Raw genomic sequence first — 18,949 nt, forward strand, 5'->3', positions numbered from 1 at the left:
ATGTACCCCATCAATATATACAATTATCATGTGTCCATTAAAAAGAAAGATCCACAGTTCAGACAACAAACACGGATGCCCATGCCCTGAGCAGCCTGTCCCCAACTTCCAACCCCAGCGCCCCAGGCCCCCGACTCTCAGCCAACCAACGTTCTGAGGTTTGAGCATATGTTCCTTCCGGAGGCTGCTGGTGCGCATGCCAGCAACACGTCTATGTTCTTCCTCCCACCACACTTCATTTTTTTTAACAAAAATGGTACGATGTCCTACACATCATTTGGTACCTTGCTTTTTTTCACTATATATATAAAATATAAAAATATATACATAAATATACATATATATTCTGAGACAGAGTCTCGCTGTGTCACCCAGGCTCGAGTGCAGTGGTGTCATCTCGGCTCACTGCAGCTCCCAGGTTCAAGCGATTCTCCTGCCTCAGCCTCCCAAGTTGCTGGGATTACAGGTGCACGCCATCAAGCCCAGCTAATTTTTGTATTTTTAGTAGAGACGGGGTTTCACCATGTTGGTGAGGCTAGTCCCGAACTCCTGACCTCAAGTGATCCACCTGCCTCAGCCTCCCAGAGTGCTGGGATTACAGGCGTGAGCCGCCGCGCCCAGCCTTTTCTTCTTCTTTCTAACTTATCTTTGTATACGTGATTTTAAATTTTTGTTTCCCGCCCCCTTCACTAAATTCTGACCGACAGCAGCAGTTCTCAGTTGATTCTCTTGGCACATAATCTTATCAGCAGCAAAGAGGGACAATTTTCCAATTTTCCTCCTCCTTCCCAATATTGATACCTTGGGTTTCTTTCCCTTGTCTACTCTGGATGACTAGTATCTCCAGAATAATACGAAATCACAGTTGTGATACTGGACATCCTTAGGTGGCCTGTGGCTTCACTGGAGCTGAAGCCAATACTTTCTTATTTACAGCACATGACCTTTTTTTTCAAATAGGTATTTTCTATCACAGTGAGAAATTACCCATATATTCCTATTTTATTAAGAGTTTTTAATCAAGGCTGAGTGTTGGATTTTGTCAAACGCCCCCATGAAGAGGGTATTCTATAAATTGATATCCTAAAATCAAGCTGACAGGCTGGTCCTGGAATAAATCTTACTGCATATGATGTATTTCAACCTGCTGTTAAATTTCACTCGTGACATGTTAACAATGACACTGATACATGTATGCGCATGCATGCACACACACACACACACGTGCACACACGCACGCACACCTACAGACGCGCGCACACACACATACACAGGCTTGTAAGGCCTTTGCAGTTGTTGGTGTCAATACAACACTTCCAGAATGCCTTCCCCTCCTTTTCCCACAGTCTGAACTGGTTTACACAGTGCTCAAAGTATCTGCACTTTGAAGATCTGGTAGAATTTTCCCATGAAACTGGCTTGGCCTGATGCATCTTCTGTTTCTTTCCTCTTGTGGTGGGGGAGAGCAGCCATGGCAATTTTGGGACAACGTTTTTCTACAGTAATTGATCTGTTTAAAATTTCTCTCTCTTCTGGAGTTGGGATTGATAGGTAACATTTCCCTGAAACATCATTCATTTCCCACAGATTTTTAAGTTTATTAAAATGGAACTGAGATATAATTCATAATTCTTTTTATAGAAATCAGATAAAACTCATAATTCTCAATTTTTTAATTTTTGCTTTTCTTTCCCATCGAGGTATACATAATTTACACGCAGTAAACTTCTCAATCTTATGTGCACAGCCTGATGGCTTTTTATACATGTCTACACCTACGTATCCACCGTCCAGATCAGGACACAGAATTCTCAGCACGCCTGAAAGCTCTCGCATGCTCCTGCTCAGTCAATAGCTCCAGGTAATTAGTCTTGTTTCCTATTTTGGATGGTGATACTTTCTATCAATTTTTTATTAGAACTGTGAATAATTCATATGTTTTATTGGTTTTATTTCAAATAATAGGTATTTGGACTTATTTATTATTTCTACCATTTTTCACTTTCCTATTAACTTCTGCTTTGATCTTTACAAATTCCTACCTTTTTGTTTCACTAAGGTTTATTTTCCTTTTGTTCTCTGACTTCTTGGGTTGAAGGTCTAATCCATATATTTACATGCTTTCTTGTTCAATGATATAAATATTTAAACTTGTGAATTTAGGTGGTTCCCACAGGCTCTGATGAGAAGTGTTTTCAGGACAATTATTTTCTACATCTTATGCACTTTTGAATCGTACTTCTTTGAACCAAGAATTGTTTAAGACAGTGTTTTGTTCTGTTTGGGTTTTGTTTTTTAAATTCCAAGTGTTAGGAGCTTTTTTTTCCCTGATTTTGTTCTTGATTTCACATCACACTGCAATCACAAGAAGTTGTCTTAGTTCTACTTATTTTAATTTATAAAGGCTTTCTCTATTACCGCATACACGATTAATCCTTGTGAATGTTTTCTGCGCACTCCTTTTAACATGAGTATATTCCCTCATTTGGGGGATATGGGTTTTACGCACATATATATTTTTCTGTTTTCCATTATTCTTTGCCCACTTGATATATCGCAGATTAGGACATAAATCCTGCTACTGGCATCTTTGACAATTTCCCCTTGAATCTTTCCTCATTTCTGCTTTTCCCAACAGCGGTGATGTGTTATTTGGCTAACCCACCCGAACCTCACTGTGAAAAGCGCCCACCTTTGTTTCTGAGCGGCTTCCGGCTTGAACTCACACTGCATGGAGATCATAGCTCCTGCTTTCCAGGTTCACTTCACCAGGACGCCTTTGCTTCCCGTATTTTCCAACATGTTTGGTTTTGCTTTGCAATCCAATCAGGAAGTCCTTTCCTTTTAATAGGAGAGTTTAGTCCATCTATAACTGGATTTGTGTCTATTTCTGTTGTATTATGTTGTTATGCTTTCGATTTTGTAGCTTTTACATCTATGTCATTCAGTGGCCTTTTCAATCTAGTTTACTTTTTTGCGTGTAATTCTCTGGAGGCTTAGAAAAGTGTGCATGTTTTACCCTGGTTGCTTTTATAACTCAGCTTTGTTTCACACCTATACTTTCCTACTAGACAGTACCTACTGTATCTCCTATGTTGGGTGCCTAACTAGTCAGATACATCACCCTCCCTGTAGAACTTTATAGTCTGTGACGGTTCATTCCATGTGTCCACTGGACAGGACCTGGGGTACTCAGATCAAAACACTTGCTGGGTGTGTCTGGGAGGGTTTGTGGATGAGATCAGCATTTGAATCGGGGACTCAGCAGACCTGGGCAGCATGGGTAGGCCTCCTCCAACCCCTTGAGGCCAGAATGAAATGAAAACTGGAGGAGGCGACCGTTCCTCCCTTGCCTGCCTGGTGGCCTGAGTGGGGCAGCTCCCGTTTTCCGCCCAGGACTGGGGCTTTCGCCACAGGCTCCGCTGGTTCTCAGGCCTGCAGAGCTGGACTGGGCACAGCACAGGCTCTTCCAGGTCTGCTGTGCGCAGATGCAGACCACGGGATCCCGGCTCCATGGCCAAGAGCGAGGCCCTCACAGTCACTCTCTCGGGATAGACCAGTCTACCGCACCTGGTGCTCTAGAGAGCCTAACATGCAGCTCGATCTACTCTGCCCACCTGATACTACCTTTAGGTGGTGTGTCTGTGTCTTCGGCTCTCAATGGCGAAGCCGCCATCCTCATGTTCTCTCCTCCCTCTGCCATCCTGACACTTCTTTTTGAATACATGACATGTAGCACTTACATTTCCAGGCTTCCACATTCACTTCATCTTCCAATTCAGGAGATGGAACTCTTGCTGCGGGTTCTTTAGGTAGTTTTCCCCGTGATTCGCCTCCCCGTGCATCCGGTCACCTTCCTTCCTGTGCTGCCCCCTCTCCTGCTCTGAGACCCTCCGGGTCCTGTCTCACGCAACCCCCGGCCTCACCATCTCTTCTTGGAGCGTGTGCGTTCCGCCCAAGCCTCACAGACTCTACCGCCTCGTTAACTTTTGTTTCTTGGCAAAATGTCTGGATAGAATTTTCATCTGCTCAATGTCCACCGTTTTTCTGTGAAACTTTTTCTGCCACTTGTTTTTGTTCTTTTTCTCCTTTGCTCTTACACAAATGCATGGAGTGACCTTTACTGCTCACCGCTGAAGATGAGTTTTATTGAATCTGGCTCCGTGCACAGGTTCACAGTGGGGAAGGACAGGCCTGCTTCCTTTTATCTGAAATCCAGTGACAGTTTTGCTGCGAGTCCAATCAGCCCCCAGTAGCTCCCTCCGGCAGGAGAGAAAGGACACCGTGAGTTTTCCTAAGAGCAAATGTTCTGTCTGCCACAGATGCGGCTTCAAGTACATGTGATGCACCTGTGTGACCCCTCAGCTCAGCACCAACCTCTGCTGCAGCTTGGAACCACACGCCAGTCCAGCTTGGAATCACACGCCAGTCCAGGGACCCCTTTTCCAGCTGCCGCCGGCCCCCGCACTGCGGAGCCAGGGTCAGGGGCTGCCTCTCGCAAGGGCTCATGCCAGCAAGGGAGTTCTACTCAGCGGCTCCCTCACGGAGCTGTCTCCACCCGCACTGCTCCAGGCTTCCCCGGGGATGTGTCTGCTCACTGCACTCTCCTGCACCATGGGCTTCCTGCCTCTGCCTGGGGCTTGGTTTGCAGCTGCATTTCTGTTTTGTCAAAATTTAAGTGCCATTTTGGTTTTCACGCTTCTTGTTATTTGTAGATGATTTCCAGGAAACAAGGGGGAAATGCTGACGTGTGCCACAATGTTCGGAGCAAAAAATCAAGCCCTTTTATTTTAATGTGTAACCTTAGACTCATAAGTAAGCTCCCAACTGTATTCTCCGAGTAGCCAATGCCTGCCCCCTTGAGCCTGTGCCCGACACCCCCAGCCATGCTGCAGGTCCTCCACCCACCCTGCACCTCCCCACCAGGCCAGCTCTCACCCCTACATTCCCCTCCAGGCCCATGGCACAGGACAGTAGCCACAGAGGGCCAGACCCATGATCCATGTCTGTGGGCCACCTTCCACCTACACCCCCCGCTCCCATCCACCATTTAGATCCAATGGAAATGCCGCCTTCCCCACAATCTGTCCTGGCAGCTCCCTCACCCCTCCCCTGCCAGCTGGAAGTGCCCACCCCCACTCCTCTGTGACCGCACCCTCTACTCTACCACACCACACGGTGACTGGGCACGTGACTCTCCTCCCCACTGGATGGGATGTTCCCTGGAGGAGACGTGGTAACCATGTAGGGCCCCATTGCCAGCACAGAACCTGGCACACAGTGCTTGGACAGGCACATGGGTGGGCAGATGGTGGGCACAGATGCGGCAATGGCCACTTCCCGGGCATGTCCAGTGTGTGTGCGGCCGAGCTCGGAACGGGGAGGTACTGGGGTGGGTCAAAGTATCCGGGATGGAGCAAAGGGAGCTGCCCATGCTGAGCAGACAAGACCTGGAGTCTGCTCTGCTGTCCACCAATTTGAGAAGCCGTGTAGACATATCAGTATTTAAGAGAAGGAAAGCCATCGGGGAGGGGGGAAGAGGCAGGTGGGGGAAGAGCAAATGCGAGGATGGTCCCAGGGTGCTCTCGGCACCAACTGCAGCGCCCTCGCCCAGCCGCCGGGCCCGCACGGCAGGGCCACGGCCGCCCAGCAGCCCCGGCTCCACGTCTTTTCTCCTGCGGACTCGGCAGCCGAGAGTGGAGGGTGCAGAGGGCTCCTTGTGAGGACCTGTGGGAGTTGCTGGCAGGGCACAGGCCCGGGGCAGCAGCGTTCTCAGAGGTAACTCACAGGCACCTGTGCCTCCAGCCCTCACCGTGACGACGGGGATACCACCACCTGTCCCTGGGTGGGAAACCCGGGCTCCCAGGCACGGGACCATGTCTGAAGCTCCGATCTCTGGGGCAGCCTACAGCCTAGGGAGGAGGCTGAGCTGGCAGGAAGTAAGGCAGGCCCCTAGGAGGCATCCTCACCGAGGACCTGTAGAACACGTACTCACACCCAGGGCAGGCCCATGAGAGGCGAGGAGCGGCAGGAGGCCCGTGAGGGAGGGGAGACCCAGAAGAAAAGGAGCAGCAGGCAGATGGAGCAGCGTGCGGAAGCACGGGTGGGAAGGTGGGATCCAGGAAGAGGGCGCTGGGGACAAGGAGAGGGCCCTGCTGAACGCTTCCTGACATGGCGGAGGGCCCATTCATTATTCATCCAATGGTCACAGACCAAGACTCACCTCCCACACCTCCCAGGGGCAACTCTGCCGCTGCATCAGGCAGCGCACACAGCAGCCCGGCCGTCCCCCGTTCAGGTGGCACACAGCAGCCCAGCCATCCCCACCACAGGGACCTGAGGCCCAGGCACTTTGTGGAGCGCCCAGCCTACAAGACTTCAGCGCAGACAGATCAGGGCCCCACCAATGCAGTGACAGGGCAGGGAAGCCCTCCACAGCCAGGCCTGGGGACAAGACACTGCTCTGGGCCCAGCCCAGGCACAGAGCACTCAGTACCTAAAACCTCGTTTTCTGTGTTTACTCCCTCATGCCTGTGTCACGGTGGCTGTGAAGCAGCAGCACAGTCCCTGACGGACTCTCTGGAGGACCCGGCCGTGCTCCAGGGTGGCCCAGGCGCACAGCGTGGCTGGGGAGGGCAGCGCCACAGGCAGACTTCTTGGGAAGGGCTGTGATCCCACAGCAAAAGCCTGGAGGACAGGATTCCCGGCGGCCAGGGCTGCCTTCCAGGGGCCCTGCATGTGCTCCGGGCAGTCCTAGCACTGAGCCTATCTGTGGAAATCATTCTCTCTGGCCAAACCCTGTGCCCGCACCAGGCTGCAGGAGGCAGGGTCATGTGTGCCTGGCCCCTCCATGCCCCTTCCCAAGGCCCACAGATGGCCATCTCCTCCCTGACAAGGCCCCGATGCCCAGCAAGACTGAGAGCCCTTCCTGGGCTGCCTCACAGGGGCCCCTTATATCACATACCTGAGAAGGGTCTAGTGTCTAGAACACATGAAGACTTACCACTAACCAACAAAACAACCCATTTACAAAGTGGGCAATGGATGGGGCAGACACTTCTCCAGAGAAGACAGATGCGTGGCTGATAAGCACAGGGTGAAGTTCAGGACCACTGGCCTCAGGGTAACGCAAACAAAAGCCATGGGAGCCACTCCACACCCGCCAGGACGGCTCTAACGAAACATGGAAAATTTCACACCCGCCAGGACGGCTCTAACGAAACGTGGAAAATTTCACACCCGCCAGGACGGCTCTAACGAAACGTGGAAAATTTCACACCCGCCAGGACGGCTCTAACGAAACGTGGAAAATGGCGGCACCACTGTCACTTCTCTCACGCCCAGGAGCGTTCATTTGTGTCCTCTTAGTTACGATTAGTCTGGCTAGAGGTTTATCAATTTTATCTCACAGAAACAGATTTTGGTCTCATTTACGGGACTCAACTGTATGTTTGACTGAGATGAAGCAACCTGTTGATCTCCGGTGGGGCCGACAGGGAGAGGGGAGCAGAAAGCCGGGCACGGGCTGGGAGCCCTCAGCGGTGGGAGCCGCCTCACCCTGGAAGACGGAGCTCGCACAGCAGCATGTGCGCTGCCCAAACCCAAACTGGAACAGGTGTGGGGACCCTGGGAGAGCAGCCTGAGCGCGAGCACAGACGTCCTGGCAGCAGCTCCAGCCTCAGCATGGACCAGCCCCAGCGTGGACCAGCCCCAGCGTGGACCAGCCTCAGCGTGGACCAGCCTCAGCATGGATCAGCCTCAGCACAGGTTGGCTTCAGCATGGATCAGCCCCAGCGTGGCCCGGCTTCGGCATGGCCCAGCCTCAGTGTAGGCCGGCTGGCCCCATGTCCCTCTGCCTACAAGGTCCCTCCCTCCTGGAGTACAGGCCTGGCCTACCAGATCCACTCATAGCCCCAACCTTCATGAAACATTCATGCTAATGGTCCTTGTGGCAAACTCACTAGCGCAGCATAACCTTTAAATAGAGACCTTGCATTCGGTTTAATTTGGGAAGATGCAGGGTGTGCTCCCAGGGGCCTTCCCTAATGCCACAAACTAATAACAAGAGGAGGAGCTGGGTAACTTCCCCCACCGCAATTCTAATTAACGAGGCTGCCGCTGAGTGCCAGAGTGAGGGCGTCCACATGCGCGTGCACCCGCCGCCTCATCGCCAACTCACGTGGCATCGCTGAGTCTCAGCTGCACCCTGTGCCCGGGAGGTGGTGAGGCTGAGGCCCAGAGCCTCACAGAACCCTGGCTGCAAGGTGAGGGCCCGCATCCCAGGGCTCCCCAGGGCTGACTGGGGCAGAGGCTCCAGGTCTCCAAGAGATGAGAGGGTGCTGAGGTCACAGCTGGGCATCCTGGCCAGAGGCCACCTTTCCGCTCAACTCTGCACCCTCTGGCACCAGGAAGGCTTCTGGAGTGGCTGTGGCTTCCTAAGGAGGCCTCGGGGGGATCTTAGGTGAAGTCCACTCTCCAGCTTCCTTTCCAGCCTGGAGGAGACACAGGCGCTGTGGGCCATGGACAGCCCCCTTGGCTCACCCAGCCATTTCCTCGTGAGCACAGATGTGCGCCTGAGCTGGGAAATGCTTTCTCCTCAGAAAAAAACAGCCCAGCCGGAGGGCATGTCCCGGCCGAATGTTCGCCTGATGCACCGCCCCTGGGACGAGGCCGCTGCAGAACCAGAGCAGCTGTGCTTGGAGGAACCGGGGCCTCACCACCAGGGCTGCAGCGTGCCCAGGGCCGCCACTGCTGGCCTCACGAGCACCGCTGGGTGCCTGAGCACCTGCCCCACCAGAGCGCCACTGCTGGCCTCACGAGCACCGCTGGGTGCCTGAGCACCTGCCCCACCAGAGCACCACTGCTCTGACTTCCACGCTGGATACCCAGCCCCATTTACACTCACGGAGGAGTGTTGGGAAGCCAGATGGGTGGTGTCTCTCTATGTGGCTTCCAAGGGCTCCAGAAACTTCACTGGGATCAATGAGGCTGCCTCCTCAACAGGAGCAGTTGTTAACGCTGGGGAAGGGGCACAGGTGTCAGAAACCTTTTGAAGATGGCAACTGCTCTCTGGAGAAAAACGTGTGCAAGTAACGGAAATGTGTATGCAGCCTCAAGGGTTTTGTGGAGAACTGAGCACCTGCCCTGGGATGCTGGATAAAGAGCCCCTGCTTAGAAACAAGCCTGAATTTGAAAGCTCTCCCTACAGAAAGGGCCTCCCTCCCTCCTATCAGCTCCAATCCTACATCTGCCTTTTTAGGACATCTGAGGCCACCTCCTGTCCCTGTGAAGCCTCTCACTGTGGAAGTTAACTCTGCTGGGGGAGCTTGGGGAAGGCTGTCTGCCAGGGCTGCTGGCTGAATCACAGGCAAAAACAAGCCCCCAGGCGGCCCAGTCCAAGGGAAAGTCCCAGTGTCTCCAGGACAGGCGGACGTGAGGATGGCATGGGCTCTACGTCAGGGAGGCAGGCGGCAGGGGCAGGGGCAGGTGCCACCATTGTGGGCCTGGGGCCAGAACGGGATCAGCTTATGGAAGATACACGTAGCTGAGAAAAAGCTTAAGCCAGAAAGGGCCACTGCAGAGACACGACAAGTTTAAATCACAGGAAAATGCTTCGTACTTAGGATGAGGGTACTATATTTCCCCTATATGGAATTACTCCCATAATTTTTCAAGATAAATGAACCGATTTCCTTTCTCGTGGTTATTATAGACTCGATCTAAGTTTCGTGGAGTGGAATGCACGGGGGACTTCACTGCTCTGAGTCTGAAGTGCCCACCTTCTCCTCGTCCCCGCCCCCAACGCCCAAAAGATGCCCCCATGGGTCATATGGCAAGTGTGCAGACAGCAGTGACATGCAGGTGACTGGGATTCTAAACCACCCAGGAATAACCCTAGTAAGCAGTGGGCAGGACCCACAGTGCAGGGAGGGCACAGGGCTTCTGGGGGAGCTGCACTGCAACCAGCTTGCCTTCCCATGTCAGTCCGCAGACCAAGGCAATGCAAGAGGACTGGCAGGAACCTTGGCAAGCTCCCTCTAAAGTTTACTGGAAAAAACATTGGAGAATATCTAAGATCATTCTGAAAGAGAAAATAACACAAAGGTCACGACGTATCAGACACACTCTGAGGCTCTGCTAGCTCACACACTGTGGCACTGGCCCAGATAGAAAACAAGCTTACGCCTTCCCTCTGCACTGAGATTTTCTTCTGTTTTTTGGAGGAGAAGCAGGGATCCAAATCCTCTACAACCAAGGCTCAGACATTATGCCTGAGAAATCTATTTTCTGAGCGAAGAAACCATCTTCTCAGCCACTTTTTCTAAAATGCAGATGATCCTTACAAGGTAACGACATTAAATCACCAGCATCTTCTCATAAGATCTTTGCAAACTGGTAAAAACTGAAAAGGCTGGGTCCTCACACTGGGAAACGGGACAGAGGGAAGATGAAGCATCCTCCTCCCACCTGTCCCCACTCAGCACTCGGCAGATGCTTTAAACTTCCCAGCTGAATGCCTGGCCCTGGGCTAACGCTGGAGCCCCAGAAAGCCCTGAGTCCTGTCCTGGTGGATTTCACAGACAGCCTGATATGAGGAAGCCCCTGCAACTGCCCTGGCCACAGGGTCTGGGGTCAGCCTGCCTGGATGTGAACCCTGGAGCACTCTCCACCACTGCCGGTGCCAACACGGGCAGGTCACTAATCCTGGCTGCCCCTGTTCCTCGTCTGAGTATCTGGGGCCATAAGCAGCTTGTGGGTTTGCTGCCAGGATCACAGGGGGATAATCTGTGTAAACAACAAGTGTGTACTCATGACATGGTGAGCAACAGCACACACTGGCTTTGCACGTGCCACCGCCACACCCAGGGCAGCACAGGGACGATGGTGGCGGTGATGGTGAAGGTGCAGGCCCCGTGAAGGCAGGGAGGGAAGAGCGTGTCTGCGATGCAGGGGCAGCAGCACGGGTCCAGCTCAATTCCCAGGGGGCCTGAGGCTCCGCTGAACTGAAAAGACATCCTCGGAGGGGGAGCAGCACAGGGATTGCTTGGAAGGGCGTGAGAAGATGCGCTCAGAGGGTGGGGACATCACCGTAGGCAGGGCAGGCCCATCGGGCACTGAGGGACCAGGTAGAGAACCCCCAGTAGGAGGACTGGGCAGGGCAGTGAGCGCCCACTGGGTCTCACACAGCAGGAAGGAGGTGGGCCCATGCCATGGACTGTGCGCTCCCGCTCTCATGCTGAAATCCTAGGAGGGAGCCCGGGGAGGTGAGGAGGCCACTGGGCGGAGCCTCGGGGGGGGGGGGATTAGCACCCTCATAAAAGGGACCCCAGAGCTCCCTCGCCCCTCCCACCGTGTGAGGACACAGTGAGAGGGCGCCATCTGGAACCAGGAAGCCTCAGCAAACACCAGACCGGCCAGTTCCTGATCCTGGACTTCCAGCCTGCAGAACCGTGAGCAACAAATGTCTGCAGGGGTTTTGTTTTATTTTATTTTTTTAAACAGAGACGAGGTCTCACGCTGTTGCCCAGGCCAGTCTCGAACTCCTGGGCTCAAGATTTCCACCCGCCCCAGCTTCCCAAAGTGCTGGGATTACAGGCGTAAGCCACCACGCCCGGCCAACATCTGCTACTTTAAGCAGCCCAGTCTGTGGTGTTCCTGTTAGGGCAGCTGAATAGACAGACGCGCAGCCACAGGGTCTCTGTTCCCTCAGACAACAGCCTAGAAGAGGCGCTAAGCAAATGCTTGCTGAATTAGACAACTTCCCTCCAATGCAAGAGGCATTTAAAGCAAAGGTTGCTCCATGTGACACCTGCTGTGGCCAGCACGATTCCTTCCACTCTGTGGAGAAGCCTTGGGGGGCACCTCGGGGCACGCACTGAGGATGAGGCTGGACACAGGGAAACCTGAGGTGGTGAATGGGCAGCGAGCCTGGAACCAGCCCCGGGGCTGCTGAGGAAGATCAGGCCCGTGTTCTCACCCAGAATCACTTCCCAGAACAGCCTGGATCTTCCCAGCACACGAACTCACTTAGCTTTGTGAGACTCCAGGGAGGCTCCCCCCTTCCTCTCTCCACCCTGAGGACCAGGCAGTGAAGCACCTGCCTGTGGCCACACAGCAAGAGAGGTGACAGGTGTGGCTGAGGGAAGGGACCAGTTGTGTGGGATGGAAGGGCGGGTGCAGGAGCCCCAGGCGGGGGCCCAGGAGAGGCCGCCTCCAAGGCTGGAGAGGAGGAGAGTGAGCTAAGGACACAGTCTCAGACTTTGAGCCATTCCCCAGACCTGCCCCAGACACATCCCTGGCCCCAAAGAGCCTCTCCAAGCTCAGGACACCTGCACACCAGGGCACGCGAGGACATACATGCTGGTGCAGCGTGAACTGAACACGTTGCCAGGAATCAGGAGGCTGCCACCAGCCATACAGAACCCCGGTGCCAGCAGTGAACCCTGGTACCAGCAGCAAGCCCCTCCAGCATGCCAAGCACGAAGCACTCCAGTCAGAAGTAGCACTTCGTCGTGGAGCAGGATGGGTCCGGAAGGTGAAATGAGGTACTGTCAGTTACCACACCAGGAGGCTCTCATGATCATTCATCTGGAGGCACTGGCCATGCTGCTGGATGTGACCAGACAGATTCCGGGCTGGGCACAGCCATGAGGACTGGCACTGAGGAGGGGCTCACAGCTGCCTGGTCCATCTTCAGTAGCAGCACCAGTGAAGATAGAGGCACCAGCCACGCCTCCCATGTGTGCCGGGCCCTGCAGGTCTACACACGGCTCCTGGGCATGCAGGGTCCCCCCGGGTCTACACACGGCTGCTGGGCATGCAGGGTCCCCGGGGTCTACACACGGCTGCTGGGCGGGCAGGGTCCCCCGGGGTCTACACACGGCTGCTGGGCGGGCAGGGTCCCCCGGGTCTACACACGGCTGCTGGGCGGGCAGGGTCCCCCTTGGGTCTACACACGGCTCCTGGGTGCGCAGGGTCCCCCAGGTCTACACACGGCTGCTGGGTGGGCAGGGTCCCCCCGGGTCTACACACGGCTCCTGGGCGGGCAGGGTCCCCCTGGGTCTACACACGGCTCCTGGGCGGGCAGGGTCCCCCCGGGTCTACACACGGCTGCTGGGCGGGCAGGGTCCCCCGGGTCTACACATGCCTCACTGGGAGTCTCTTCAGGGAAGCTCCGCCGGTGTCCTCAGCCTCCCATGAGAAGCCAGAGGCTCTGAGAGCCACACGGACCACAGGCTCCTGCACGGGAGACCCCAGAGAGCCTAGGGCTTCTTCATGGGCCCACGGGACCTGCCCTGCTCACGGTCGCCAGATTTCAGAATCTGTCTGTAAAGCACCTGCCGCTAGGCCCGACTCAGAGTGGGCCTCGACACCCTTCCCGTTTCAGAGATGGACAAAGAAGGGTGGGGGACGGGAAGCGGCCTGTCCGGGCCTCAGTGCTGCCGTAGCCACGGCCCTTGGTGAGGCAGACTTGGCACAGGGTGCCCCTGGGAGCAAGGAGCAGGCGCAGAGGGGCCACAAAGGGAAATCAGGAATCAAGGAAGATGCTGCTTAATCAGAGCTGAGAGCAGCGTAATTCCCTCTAAATCGGAAAATAAATCTTCACTCCTCACTCCCCAAAGATATAAAATATTAGAGGATTTTTTAGAGCTGTAATCAAAAGACTCCTATCTCCAGCCACTGCGGGCCTTAGCTAATTAGGAGGGTTCGCTAATGATACGACGATGGCCCAGGAAATCTCTCCTTGCGATATTAATTGCATTTAAAGAAAAAAACATGAATTGTACTTATGCTTACTAATTAGTACGGGTTTGCTAATTAATAATAAGAAAGTCAGAGTGCCTTTGTCTTGTCATTGGCAATTAACTAAAGATTTAAATTTTTCTTTTTTCTCTCTTTTCTCATTTCCTAAATAACAAAATGACTTTGGGTTGGAAAATAGCAGGTAAAGGAGCTGCAGGCTGGGAGACGGGACGGGCACTAGGGCCATGTCCCAGACCACTGTGGACAGAAGGCGTGAGTGACACAGTCAGCCCTGCCTGGAATGTGGCTTCTCCACACAAGCCCTGAGGGTGCAGAGCACCTAGGCCCCCGCCTTTCCAGGGACAAGGGAGCCCCTTCCCCAGACAGCACCCACTGCCGAGCCAGTCACAGGGAACTGGGTGGGAGGGGCCTCAGAGCCAGACCCGGGTGACTCCAGCCATCCCAGCTCAGGTTCCTCCACCATAAAATGAAAAGGGAGTCAGGCTGTCCCGCAGCCCAGAGACCCCCTTCAGACAGGAACATGCACCTGTAACCCCCGGGAAGAAGCCATGACACTGAGGGCTCTGGGTCACACAGAGAAGGGGCAACCTGGAGCCCAGGGCTGCACAGCCCAGTGCGGTGGCGGGGGGCAGGGGAGGGAGGCCACTGGCCTTCAGGCATGCCTGGCAGGGGCCAGCCCCAACCACGGTGTCTGTAGCCCCCTCACCTGGCACTGCTCTCCCCAGGACCTCCTCTGAAGGGCTTTGCATGGCAAGAGGGGCACAGAGCCAGTGAGACCCCTCCTCTCGTCCCTCGGGAGCCCTGCTGCTCCAAACAAAGGATGGGGCCAGGAACAGGAGCTCAACCCAGGGAGGGGTAAAATCACGATTCTGCTTGGGGGCAATCCTCCCACCACCAAATTCGAAGTCAAATGCTGCAGCTTGGGGCCCAGGCATTAGCACTTAAACAGTGCGGCGTACGATGAATAAGGAACAGAAATTATATGGGCTAAAAAAGAGAAAAAACACAGGTTGAAAAGCAGCCAAACCTCCAGCCCAGCACTGCACCAAGCGCACCTCACAGCCCCCTGACCAGAACCAGATATCCGGAGAAGCCAGCACTCCAAGGGCGGCCACACCCACCCCACCTGAGGGCCGAGACCAGTTTCTGTCTCTCTCCCCACAATAGAGGACTGGAGTGAGCAGTTCCTCCAAAACCACCTGCAGCCAGACAAGGGCCGATGCCCGGGTCAAGATGCCAGCTCCGAGGCGTCCGTGCCTCTGTTGGACATGGGGAGTCCATGCTCCAGGGCAGCTGCAGGTGCCGGGCAGGTGGCTCAGCCATAATGCCGAGGGCTTGGCCTGTGCTCAGACAACTCCATTTCTAACCCTCCTGGCCTCCTGCACATGCAGAAGCGTGGCCCCCGGGCACGTTTCAATTCAGGCCAACAGTGAGGCAGCCAGCGTGTTGACACACAGAACACCAGGGTCTCCATAGGGCATCTTCAGATGGGAGCATCCCTCCACCCACCCCAGGCTGTTCCAGAGGCAACAGGAAAAGGGGCCTCACTGAAGGGTCCAGAAAGCTCAGTCACTGAGAAGGAAGCACCGACAGCCCTCGGGGCTGGGAACTAGGAAAGCTCTGGGTGTGTCCCCCACCAACCCCCTGCCAACCCCCCGCCAAGCCCCCACACAGGCAGAAGAGGACTTCCTGAACACCTGCACTCAGGGGAACCAGACCCCACAGTCCACAGATCCCCCTAACCCCACTCACTGCTGGACACCAGACCCCACAGTCCACAGAGTCCCCTAACCCCACTCACTGCTGGACACCAGACCCCAAAGTCCACAGAGTCCCCTAACCCCACTCACTGCTGGACACCAGACCCCACAGTCCACAGAGCCCCCTAACCCCACTCACTGCTGGACACCAGACCCCACAGTCCACAGAGTCCCCTAACCCCACTCACTGCTGGACACCAGACCCCACAGTCCACAGAGCCCCCTAACCCCACTCACTGCTGGACACCAGACCCCACAGTCCACAGAGTCCCCTAACCCCACACACTGCTGGACACCAGACCCCACACTCCACAGAGCCCCCCCTAACCCGCTCACTGAAGCAGGAGCATCTTTCAGGCCTGCCCTGAGCCGTCTCAGATGAGGGCAGAGGAATGGAAACCGAGTCTCAGACCTGCCATTAAACAATACAGTTACAATGGGTTCCCCTGCAAACTACATCAGCAATGAAAGGTCACAGCAGAACACAGAGAGGAAAATAAACAAAACAACAACCCCACCCCCCAGTATTTCTACAGCCTAAAGAAAAACATGGTTGATACTCCAATTTCTCCAATTTTAAAACCCAGACCTGAGAAAGGCCTGTCCTGGAGCCCCCAACAGCCTGATTTTCCCTCCGCTGAGCAAAGCGTCACATCTCCGCCTCCCTTCCTCCACTGCGCTCCCCTGGCAAACCCGCCCTGGTGAACCCCATTCCCCATGACTGTGTCTGCTGGGAAGCACCTGAGCGTGGCAGACAGAAGCCTGACGCCCAACCTGGCTCCAAGTTTACACCACAAACCTCAGCGGGACTGCGGGGACCCTCACAGGCCAGTGCGCCTCATGCCCACTTCAGGAGGAGACAGGAAGCTCCAGCAACCTGCTGGCCCCGGCCCCTTTCAATGCCCCTCCACTGCCCCAGCCCTACATCATGCCCGTCACTACAGTGAGGCTCCCTTCAGCATAAACCGCTCTCCCACTGCCCATCGGTAAAGCGAATCTTCCCTCCAGCTCCAGGCCCAGCCCCTGACCAGGCCCTTCTGGGCCTCTCCTCTCATCAATGAAACGCCGGCCGCAAGGCCCAGGGCAATCCTCTGCTCCCCTTCCGGGTCTTCTCTGCAGTCTGACTGTCCCCTGAAAACACTTCCTTCTCCAGGGCTCTGTGAATGCACCTGCCCTCCATGGAGTACCCCAACTCATGGCTGCTCCCCAAGACTAGATGCCAGGATGCTGGAATGCCCCAAAGAGGCTTGAGCCTCCAGTTCTGACTTCTCTGCTACCTACTCATTCCCAACAACAGAAACACCATGCAGAGCAGATGGGCACCTCTGACCCCAGGGCACCGACTCAAAGCCTCCAGCCCTGTGCATCCAACGTGTGGCAGGCGTGAGACTCCCACACTTCACCCTCAATCTCCCCACCCCATACCATGAGCCCACCCAGGGCGGAATGCCGAAGCCGTCCTTGATTCCCAGCCCTCACGCTCTCTACCTCACCTGCATCTCCCTTCAACGCAGCGGACTCGGACCACGCCTCCGCACGCCATTGCAGTCCTAGCCCAGGGCACCTGCGTCTCCCACCCCGGCCTGCCACTTCCCACCCATTGCGGCCCTGCACAGAGCAGTCATCCTTTACGAATGGATACCAGGTTGTGTCACCACCTCCTCCACCCATGAAACCACAGCCCTGCCGTGACCAGACAGGGCCCACAAGGTTGGACTACCAACCACCGCGGACCCCGCTTCTGTCACCCCTAACCTCACTGTTGGGTCCGGGACCTGCCTGCCCCACCATTTCCACCACCAACAGTTGGGTCCCCCAGGCTTGGCTCAGGACGCTCTGCAGAGCGGCCCCGGGAGAATGCGGCTCCTCCATTCGCCACCACCGGAAGTTCTGTCTTTCACTCTCCTATGGGCCACTGACTACTCACTTGGCAACAGTGTGCCTCCAGGAGGGCAGGAGCCTGTGTTGCTGGCTGCCGCGTCCCCAGCACCAAGAAGAATGTCCTTAAGCGGCTGCTGAGTGAACAGCGACCATTCCAGAGGCTCAGGACAGCTGTTGCCAGCCCACCTGGCCTTGGTCCTGCAGATGCCAGCTCTGCCCAGACCCGCGCGGTGCCCTGCTGCTGCCTCTCTGCGCCGCTGGGCAGCTTCTTCCAGGGTCTGCAGACAACCCTTGCCCATTCTCAGCCTAGGCCCTGGTGCCCGTACCTCTCAAGAGGATGATTTCCAACCCCATCCAACCCTGTCCCATGAGAAGGGCCTGTAACCATGGCCACACCCACAACCGCCACAGGTTGTGCAGCCAGCCCCAGAGTCTGTCAAGCGATGAACCCTCAGCACACCCCTGCTGGGTGGAGAGGAAGGCCCTGAGGTCCTGAGAGCCAGGACACCGGCTCACAGTCACGAGCTGGCAAGCAAGGACGCCCAGACGGGAGCCTCGACCTGGGCTGCAGGCCCTGGGGTCCGTACAACGCTGACAGCAGCTCTGCCTGTGACCCAGGCCAGCCTGACGCATGGCCCAGGGCAGAACATGCAGACACATGCACGCACGCATGCCCCAGGGCCGTCCTTGTCCTTTACAGACATGGCCAAGGCCAGGGCAGCATGGAGGGAACCTACACTTTGTTTAGGCCAAAACGCTTCAAAAGCAAAGCCCATTTGTTCCCTAAAACAGTGGGAAGCTTTTGACACTGGAGGTCCAGAAACCAGGAGAGCCTGCCTGGTCCCCCACAGGCCCACACTGCGGGCCCCCCACCCAGGCTCGGAGGCAGCCAGGAGAGTGGGGCCGATGTGGGCTGAGGAGAAAACAGCTTAAAAGCACACCTGCTGCATTCACAGAGGGCAGATAAGCACTCACTAGAGACGTCCCTCTCCTGGTCAGGACCCATGCTGAGTGACGCCCAAGCCCCGGCTGAGGCACGGTCCCACTAGGGACTCGGGTCCTGTGTGGTCAGGACAGGGGTCCATGAAGCCACAGCACTGATGTCCAGTTCGCTGCTGGACAGACCCCTCATAGGCTCTCACACCTGCTTTGCCCCGACACCGTGGCCTCGTGCGGCAAATATGTCACTGGCCCCCTGCCACAAACACGGTGGTCGGGCCCAAGGGGCTGTGCTCCCCCCCGGCGCATGCCACCTGTCACTGGTAGAGATGGGACTCAGGCTCCTCACACACCCTTCCCTGCTCAACGCAGCTTCCGACGACAGAAGAGGCAGCCATGCACTGGCGCCTGCAGCCTAAAGGCTTATGGGGACAGGCGTCCCTGCCCAGACCCAGGGTCCAGGTGCCCTGAATCCCAGCCACTCCCGCGTCTGACTCACCATGTCTGCTCTTTGTTTCTGGCCTCCCAGCTCCTCCAGGGCCTGCGACAGCTGAGCCTGCAAGACAAGACAGGATTCGGCCTGAGACTGTGGTGGGCCAGGCCCC

At 55.7% G+C, this 18,949-nt stretch overlaps 1 protein-coding gene across 18 annotated transcripts in view; it reads right to left on the reverse strand.

Moving 5' to 3' along the window:
- The window catches only part of MAD1L1 (mitotic arrest deficient 1 like 1), a 425,682-nt gene that overhangs the window by 171,116 nt on the left and 235,617 nt on the right, over positions 1–18,949 (reverse strand). For 15 of the 18 annotated variants that reach the window (XM_055115663.2, XM_063605596.1, XM_055115667.2 and 12 more), the window contains one exon: positions 18,844–18,900. The exons of the other annotated variants lie outside the window; for them this stretch is intronic. In XM_055115663.2, the coding sequence (XP_054971638.1) occupies positions 18,844–18,900 (57 nt within the window). The remainder of the gene's footprint in view (positions 1–18,843; positions 18,901–18,949) is intronic. 18 annotated transcript variants of the gene reach the window in all.

This window comes from Pan paniscus, chromosome 6 (genome assembly GCF_029289425.2).
Source record: "Pan paniscus chromosome 6, NHGRI_mPanPan1-v2.0_pri, whole genome shotgun sequence".
Classification (NCBI taxonomy): domain Eukaryota; kingdom Metazoa; phylum Chordata; class Mammalia; order Primates; family Hominidae; genus Pan; species Pan paniscus.